This window comes from Loa loa (assembly GCF_000183805.2).
Source record: "Loa loa unplaced genomic scaffold supercont3.5, whole genome shotgun sequence".
In the NCBI taxonomy this organism is placed as follows: domain Eukaryota; kingdom Metazoa; phylum Nematoda; class Chromadorea; order Rhabditida; family Onchocercidae; genus Loa; species Loa loa.
The window spans coordinates 638,406-647,909 of NW_018108185.1; the positions used below are offsets into that span (position 1 = coordinate 638,406).

General features: G+C 33.7%; 1 protein-coding gene across 1 annotated transcript; it reads right to left on the reverse strand.

Moving 5' to 3' along the window:
• Window positions 1-525: 525 nt before the first annotated feature.
• Window positions 526-6,715, reverse strand: LOAG_00845 (hypothetical protein). The gene is made up of 12 exons (XM_020445566.1): window positions 6,455-6,715; window positions 5,821-5,901; window positions 5,261-5,433; window positions 4,550-4,724; window positions 3,950-4,000; window positions 3,678-3,747; window positions 3,226-3,362; window positions 2,824-3,021; window positions 2,276-2,421; window positions 1,419-1,596; window positions 929-1,028; window positions 526-846 (listed from the first exon to the last, which is right to left on the reverse strand). The coding sequence occupies exons 1-12, from the start codon at window positions 6,470-6,472 to the stop codon at window positions 698-700; spliced, it is 1,476 nt and encodes a 491-aa protein (XP_020303989.1). The 5' UTR covers window positions 6,473-6,715; the 3' UTR covers window positions 526-697.
• Between the last annotated feature and the right edge of the window lie 2,789 nt (window positions 6,716-9,504).

Below are 9,504 nucleotides of genomic sequence, written 5' to 3' on the forward strand. Positions count from 1 at the left end.
AAATTTATTTAAAATCTTTAGAACCGATACAAATTTTTCTTCCTTACCATCACCAAAATTCGCTTTCCGTTCTAGAATGACAGCTTCTGATTAAATTGAGATCTTTTAAGTTTGGTCTCAATTCTGTCCAGGAACGAAAAAATTATTTATGATACAGTACATTTAATAATATTCCTCCAATAAATATATTGTCCAGCCAATAATAATCGATTACACAGAAACACTTTATACAAAAAAAAAAAGAAAAGCTAATCCATACAATATAACGAAAAAAAGTTGAGATCAATAATGAGATACGTACATGCATGGTATCTTCGTTCACAATAGTGTGAATAAAATTTTAGTTCGCCGTGAAATTTTAGTTTAGTCCTCAAATCACGCGAACTGATGATCAGTAAAAAGTAATTAAAGGGATATTAAATATCAGTTTTAACACAAAAAAACATATTGAGTTCCTGCCGGGCAAATTAATATGAAATAAATTTTACACTCTCCATTAAAATGCCATAATTCAAAGGAACTCCAGTTCCATTCAGAGAAGCCCCCGAGTTTTCCCTCCCACTTCGACATAATGGTTTATAAATGGTGAAGGATTCAGATCAAAATGCATAGTATAACGCCAACAGAATCAGCATTTGATAGATTCAAATAATAGAAAGCTTGAATTTCAAAGGAAAAACTGTGCAGAAAATCCATCTTACAAGAATTCTCTGACAGTTTTAGCATATTTAGATGTCCAATCTCTCATGAAAACTGCATTTAGCGACTTAACGTGTGTTGACGAGATGAAAGAAATTCCAACACCTGCACTACTGATAAAGTAATCAGCTGCCCAGTTTGACGTTCCTAAAAAAAGATGTTTTAGAAAGTTTTTTTTTCTTCTGAACGATTCAGTCTTCTCAAATACAACTCAGACTAAGTAACTTACCAAAATAAGCAATTTTCTCTGTAACCATGTACTTATTATGATTTACAAGAGTATGAGAAATTTCTTCGTGAGATTGATTCACTGGAATTGTAAATAGCTTCTGCAAAAGTCTTCAAGTTTGTGTTAATGTGGAGAAGAAAAAATTCAGAAAAGAAAACTTATTAAGAAAAATTATAAAAAAAACTTAGAACTGTTACTGCAATCTTCCACATGAAGATTTAAGAAATTTTCAAAGAAATTTGAAGATATGACATAATCTCCAACTATTCAATCATCTTTACAAACAAGTAGCATTAAGTAGCAAAAATCAGTGGGATAAACAAACGACAGACTCCAAAAAGAAGACCTGAACCAGGTGTACTGCTAGTAACCAGCATGATGCTAGCATCAGATTTCTCCCTTTAGCAAAGTGAAAACAAGATCAATTATAATTAAGAGAGAGATTATGAACAACTTAGATGAAGTTAACAGCCCTGTCAAAAATGCCTACCACTTCGATTTTCCCGGAATGGCTTGCGATTCTTGGCATACCATCATTAATTTCAAGCAATGATTTCAAGAAATGAATCATTTCGGGTAGAGAATATTTCCAGTGACTCACCAACAACCGTACATTCACTCCACGGTAAGCTGTTGCACGTATTGCATTATCTAATTTTGGCCAATATCTGCAAAATTATTGAATCTATGATCAAGTGCGAATAACAAGAATTACACCGCAAGAAAATTCGGTGTCTCATTGCTATCGGATGCCAAAGGTATTGATGTTTAAATTTATAAAATGACTACCTCAGTACTATGAGTCCTAGTATTTTCTGTCTCCGGAATGATTACACGCTACTATTGATCAAAGATAGTAAGTTGCGCAAAAAAAAATAAATGTTTTGTATTTTTTTTTGCCACCGTTTTTACCACTTATTTTTCATCATTGCTGAAAACAAAAATAAACTGATAGTCATTTTCATATTCATATGACATAATCTTAACATTTATTTCTCTTTTTCATTCCTTTATTTTTCCTCCAAAGAGAACTTCTGGATGAATCGTACACTGCTTCCGTTTCCTTCGTTCTCATCCTCCTCCATCATAGGCATTACATTATAGAAGGAATGAGCGCTAAAAGTCAGTAATACAAAACTTTCAAGGAGGGAGGGAATGCAAATGGAGTTTGGGAAAATTGGTACCCGAAAACATGCAGAAAGGTGATCAGGAGGAGCGATAAAAACTAAAGCTCACTATTCCATCTCGATAATATAGTTTTATCATATAAATAATCGTGATAATATAATATAGTTTTAACATATTTTCAAAATGAAGAACTACAGATTTCGGAAATTAGCAACTAACATATTATTATTAAAAGTTCTATAAATAGTTGCAGGCATGTAATCCATCACCGATATATGGACAAATTCGCGTGCATTATCCATCACTGCAACGATTGCATCACTATCATCTTCACGTCCTTTCGCACTGAATTGAGGAGGAGAACTCTGAATAAAGAATGGTTATAAACATTGTTTCTTCAGTTAAATGACAACTATATTTCGATGTCTCTTTTTTTTTCTCGCTTAGAAGTAAGTGAGAGATAAGCTGCTGATACCAAATGTTGCATACATAAATTTTGAATTAATTTCTAAGGTTATAGAAAAGAATTAAAATCCAAAAAGCATAATATTGGAAGCATACAACCAAGATTCAGGATAATAAGCAGGACTTTTGGGTCATTCAATTCATTATGATTCTAGTATAAGTGCAGTCAAAGAATCTTTTAAAAGATACTACTAGATATCAGAACATTATATTTGATGTCACACAGTTATTAAACTACCTCCGAGTGAACTCGAGATAAATTAATTATCAACAGTTAGTAGAAGCGTAATGAAAAAGCGTACCGATATGAATACACTGGTGTCTGTAGCACTAAGAAGTTTAAGTGGATGTGAGAAATTGAAATAAGTTCTTAAATTCAATGGCCATTTATGGGGAATTTTTGCTCCTCTAACTCCAAGACGCCAGTAAATATTGAAAATTTTATATAAATCATTTGCTATGCAAGTGCAGTTCCAAATTACAACGCCTAGTTCTTTGACCTGAAAACTGATCCTTTTTATCGAAATTGTTAACCAAATAATTCCCTGAACAACTGTTCAACATATAGAGTTTCCATAGTTTTTTTTTATCATCATGCAGTGAAGGCTTCTTAAACCTTACTTCAATTTTTATTGCATAGAATACGGAAAAAATTTTTTTGATGATAAAAGATGATTTTTAAAAAAAAGTACCAATAAAGTCACCTCTGTAAGGGATTTCCAGTCCATGTTAGCTGATCCAATATAGACATGTTGAGAGTCAACAATCCAGAATTTGGCATGAAGAATCCCATTCTCATCCATCAGTTTCGATATATCCAGATTTCGCACTGCCGCATAACCTATAACAAACGGAGAAGAAGATGGCCAACCTGAACTTCTGATCAAAATCTTAGAACATATCATCTACACATGTAATTGGGAACTTATCCTCATTCAAGCAACAAAATAATGTCAGAATTTTTATAAGGATAAAGATCAAAAATTAGAAACAAAAATTTGAAGTTGGAAAGAAAGATTCCAAACGATTTAAATTGCAGATCACGAAAAGAAAAAGCTCTGAAGTTAATATCACATTCCAAATTCAATGGTTACGCCCACTTTTAAAAATTTTCGCATTTTTGACACGAAAACATATATGAGCATTTACGTCTTACCATTCTCAGCAAAATAATCCGAATCGAGTTGTGGAAATGTTGCGGTTGGTTGACTTTGTACTATTCGTATCTATACAGAAAGAGCTATTTTTACTAATATTGCCATCAATTGGGCACGTAAAATGACAATTAAGGTGTTACAAAATTAATTCTAACAGTAAACAGAAGCAACTATAGAAAGTTACCACAAGAGAGGGGAAAGAGAAATACTGTCTTTTCTGAAAAACATAAAACCAAAACCTCAACTGATAGAAAGAGAAAAAAGAGCTAACCCGTACACCACGCTCAGCAGCTGCAATGAATCTTTCGAATGTATCATTTCCCTGCAAGACTTTGCAAACAATTAATAAAGTACAGCTCTATCGACCAATTATAACATCCCATAGCATAGTTAATAAAACTGATGTCTTGAAGATTTCTCACAAAACTAAAGGGATCCCATATCCAGTCTCGTTCCTTCTTAATTTTTCCTCTTTCTTCTTATTTGGTCTATCGGATAGAACATTTTAATAAAGTGTGAGTTTATATACTTTGATAGCGCATAAGCTCACATCTTGAAAATACTGCAAACGTTACAGCTAAGAAGTCTATTTTCTACGTCACTGTCAGGTCAACAATATCTGCCTAATTAACACAGTTATTAGCCTTCAGATAAGAACTGTTTGGTTGTCTTAAATGTGAGAATATCGTGGATATTTATTCGACGAATCAGATCAAAAGTATTATCCTGACAGCATGGAAAGTATATATAAGAGCTGACTAAAGTATAATGGAGAAAAATTGACTGAAAAACAAAGATTAATATCAAGTTATGTCGAGTAATCAGAGTGCATTGGACAAAATTTCTATGCGGCGTACATATTTAGATTTACCTGCCAAGAGATTGAATGTGCAGCGGGATCACGAAGATTCCAGTAGAAAGACGCAACATCAATCGAAATTCGTGCGTCGTCCAATAACTGTTTCCAGACGTCATAGGTTGACAAACTCGTAAGGCTACTATTGTCAAAAATCAAAATCGATGGTATAGTTTCAACCATCTCCATTCTGAAATAATCTATTAATCAAGGATGTGAATTACCAATTAATAAGTAATTTCTTATCTCTAGAAATGAACTAAAGTCCAAAAGCCTTTAGGTATCGAACGAAAATCACATAAAGCTAGAAGCAGAGGCAAAAAACATATCAGCTGATGCTTGACATTCATTCGTAGCTGATATTCATAGCTTAGATAGCAAGCTCACGATTTTTTTGCACTTATAGTAAAACTATTAGTACTTACTACCACTAGAGCTAAATAGCATTAATATGGAGAAAAATAATAATTCACTTCTGGAAGTTTTTGTTATACTACACTTTTCTAGTTCCTCAGTGAAGAATGTAGTTATGCTTAACATTAGTTTTTTAAACCTTTTCTTAGAAAAATGATCAACTTGCTTGTGGTCTTTCATTTTCTAGTTTACCTGACATCTTTTAATTAATTTAATAATCAGCCCTAAGCAATAATCCGATAACAGCTAAGCGGTCCAATGCATTTACCAAAAATGCAAAAACCTAACTCTTAAAAGCAATAAAAAGCAAGCCTGCATTGATCGGTACAATAACCACTTCGATCGTAACGAATAGACGTCGTATCAAGGCCATCTTCGTTGAATAATGGGAAAAATACAATTAAAAATATGAATAACGATATAATCGATACTGGAACACATGCTGGTTTGATGATGCTATGTTGACAACACTGTTCACTTTCTTCCTGCAATGTGAAGAGAATCTATTTCTCGGCTCAGTCTAAAGATGATTTCATTAACGAACTTAATATGAGTACAATGACTTATACAGTTATCCTCCTGAATTAGCATGTGTCAGTTTCTCATTAAAGCTTACAAATCCAGTTATATGAAGCTGAGCAAATAACCTGAATCAGTTGCACTTAGTGTATGGAACTAGCTCATAAAATTCAGAAACTATAGTTATCTGACCATATTAGGCTACACAGTTACTATAACTGCTAAGTCATAATGAAATGTAGGAAATCCAATTGGATAAGTTCTTAATCGAACACCAAAAACGTAAAGATCCCAATTTAATTACAGTCAGTCCCTAGTACTAGCTCAGCGAAATTGTAAAAATGAAGACAGACCTTTTCCAAAGCATATGAATTTATCTTTGTGTCGAACAAATCCATCTCAAAATTGGTCATATCAGCACGACCATCTTGGGTCTGAAATTTAATTTTATAAATGACTTCACGAATGGAAATAGGTGAACTTACATATTACCTACACCACATTCTATAACTTATTAATAAGGAAACGTACATGTCTATTTCCTTTGCTTCCGCTACTCGGACAACGCCATGCGAGGAACTGTCAAAATTTATAAATAAAAGTGGAAACAGTTACGCTCAATGTTTTCTTTTCTCAGCAAAACGATCTTTCCCATAATTTATCGATAGGTTTTTTTACTGCTCACATATGTATGTGTAATTAACTTCATCTGAATTATTTTCTATTGGAGAGTAAGATTAAGAATGTAGCCGAATGGAAGTGAGTAACACGAATAATGACAGCATGACACTGGTGAAAGTGCTGTGTTAAGGGACGACTGCTTCTCTTCCATCAGACTGTTATTAGAAAGTTTTGAAATTTAAACAGCCATTTACTAGTATAAGTATCTACTCACGGATCTTGAAGAATTTCTAGATAATAAATCAAGAGAAAGATGGACCTACATCCAAAAATGAAAATAGAAAAATGCGAAAAGAGAGGACTTACCTCTCCGATAGGTATCATCGCAGCTCAGGCCACTCGACGACCTCTCCCTCATTCAACAAGTTAACTTTCTACCGCACAAATATGTACATGCTTCATTGTTGCATATCCCTGTACCCTTATGCATTGCTGGGTATGTATATATATATGTGTGACAGATGAGACAAGTGAGGCATTGTGGTACGAAATGTCGGGCGAAGGGCATTTGCGCACACATCGCTCTATCTGTCTTTGGGATGAGAAGGTTGGCTAGGAAGAGGTCTGTTGGCATATGATCGATTTGTGAGAGAAGTACCAACCTTGTCCTCTGTTTTGATGCTTTCTAGGCCTGACAAAGGTATCGATGAAGTTGAAGGGATTTCGAATTTCTAATTGAAATAAAGTTGTCGTGGCGGAACAAATTTAGGCTTTAGATTAAAATTATGGTATGTATTTGCTGTTGCAAGACTTATATATCAGTGATTGCGCAATAATTAAAGTTGGAGTTTAAGGGACTAAAGATCAGCTTAAAGGAAGGCGAAATAGAGAAAAATTGGTTCTCAGCATTCACAAATTAACATATGCTTGACGTGGCGTGCTGTACAGACAAATGATTGTTGGCCGAAGTGGACATTCGCCGTGAAAAACTATGCAAATGGAAAGCCTTAAAACAATTAGTAAAATAGGTCAACGATAAGTAATTCCATGGAAGTAATTATATTCATAGAAAAATATTAAATGGATAAAAAAGTTCCGAATTTAATTTGGAAAGCTCCATAAAACCTAGTTTACGTTGTAAATAGCCAAGCATCGTAAATAGTGACCAAAGTTGGCGAATCCGCTTGTGTTGGATACGTCGTAGATACCATATACGGTAATAGGTCTTACGTATACTAACGTAATCTTTTTTAGGGAATGTACTGTAACTTTTTGCAATAAAACATCAGTGTCATAGAACATGTAAAACACTGCTGATATTTCACAAGTGGCGTAAATTCACTGACTGAGAAATTAGTTAATATTTCTGGCCTAAATTATGGTAAAATCAAGAAAATTTCCAATAATTATAATAGAACCCAAACTTAATCAACATGGATATCAGACTGAAAAAAAAAAAAAACAAATTAAGCGATATCCTAACAAAATGCTCAACAAACTTCACAGAACTTTGACAATTACCGTACTACCGGCGATGCGTGTTTCCTTCATTTACCGGGAAGGTAATCAATCCTAAATGCCATTCAAAGTTGTAGGTATACTCAAAATTAAGTTTTTAACATTGGGTTTTTAAGAAATATTAATTCCAAGAATATTTTGAAAAAAAAGTGAATTTAAAAACACGCATGTCTATTGCTTAATTGCTTTCTGATAAAAAGATTAACTGAGCAAGTTTACGGTAGAATGTTTGCATTTTTAACACTAAAGACACGAAAATTACTATATCTTGATCGTAATACGAGATCCTCTCTGTCGAAGATAACGACGACGCTAAGAAATCTCATTGAAGAGTAATAACTTGAGAAACAAAATGCTCTAATCCATAATATTTTAGTGTCCTGTTTCGTTCAACAATATACACCCTCATAAAGGGGAAAAATGCTTAAAAAAGTGTTTGATGAAGAAGTATGCAGTTGAAACGTCACTTCACATTTTATTAAAGTATAATCCACACACCAAGGCAGTGATAACTATAAAAACGGGTGATAGAAGTCAATAAGCAAGATTAAATTTACAAACTCAACCTTTTAAAGTAAGATTAAATTCATATAGTGATCGGGTCGATAACAGCCGAAGTTTATTTTTTATTCATCGAATCTACCATAACTGTGGTCAAACTTTTAATTTTCAGAATTTAAAATTATAATCACAAACTATATAAGCGAGTTAATCCGTCTAGAAAATGCGCATTCTTTAATCTTTGATATCGGTCATTTCCCCGCTAAAAGCCATTCACACATTTCTAGTATGTTATTCTAAATCCTCAACGGTAACAAAACTGAACATGACTTCACATACATTCCATTTGCTTTTCACTTGAAATCTTTGGTATCGGTTATTCCCAGCTAAAACATCAATGGAATGATCTTTTCCAACTAAATGACTAGTGAAAACAGCAAAAAATAACCGGAACTATGCCACGCACCATCTTAGGAACTTGCATACTACTGTAACTTGTAAAAATATCATTTAAGCCCCACGCCGATAAGCTTTTAAAAAAGTATAGGTGGTAAATGCCATCGAAAAGTAGCGACTTTAACAGCATGCTACGCCGTAAACACTTCAATTGCCATGCGTCAAAAACGATGTGATACTTCCACCAATTCACTACTTCTCAGCTGTCACCCAATGAATTAATTATAATGCACGTGCACGAATCAACTATGCAAACAACATATGAGTACGTTAAATCCGTGCAGAGAACAGGATCTCTTTAGCTGCATAACTGTCACCGGTCAAATTATGAGATGGGAAAACTAACCTCCCATGCTGTTGTCATTCCGCACTTTTGATTTCGACTTCTTTTGCACAACCGAAAGATAACTACGAGTCAGTTTTGACGCATCACTGAATGCTCTTCAGCTGGAGCAAACAAACAGGAATACTTATTATACACGTCATGTATTAAAGTAAATCCGCATTAATCAAAACAATGCCATAATTATCGTACCAAAAAGTAAATGAAAAGCGCCGCATAACAAACCAAAACGGAATACATACGAAATTGAAAAGATGAAAATAGAACGCCATATAATTAAAAAAAAGTACAGTAACGAGATCAACAAAATCTCATTTAATATTGAAATTTATAGTTTCAATTAGCGAAGTTTGCGACTCCTGCTTACAGAGTTATGATATGGCAAATTCTGTATGAGGTTCGCTCACAAAAAGTGCTGCCAAGTAAGCTCAAATTCAACAGCAGATATTATTACAATGGAAAAATGTACCATCGCAATGGGCGAATCAATTTCGCATTAATAATTATCATCGAAATTAAAATAGCCTTGGATACGTAACACACCCATAAATGCTTCAAACAAAAGGATATCGTTTGCAAAAAAAATTACAATATTTAC

What these genes read in the sequence shown, in the direction of transcription:
- LOAG_00845 (XM_020445566.1), bottom strand. An exon ending in CTGCTGAGCGTGGTGTACGG is followed by an intron (nt 3,748 to 3,949) that starts GTTAGCTCTTTT and finishes CTTTCTGTATAG; the next exon opens with ATACGAATAGTACAAAGTCA. An exon ending in GGATTATTTTGCTGAGAATG is followed by an intron (nt 3,363 to 3,677) that starts GTAAGACGTAAA and finishes CGTTTGTTATAG; the next exon opens with GTTATGCGGCAGTGCGAAAT.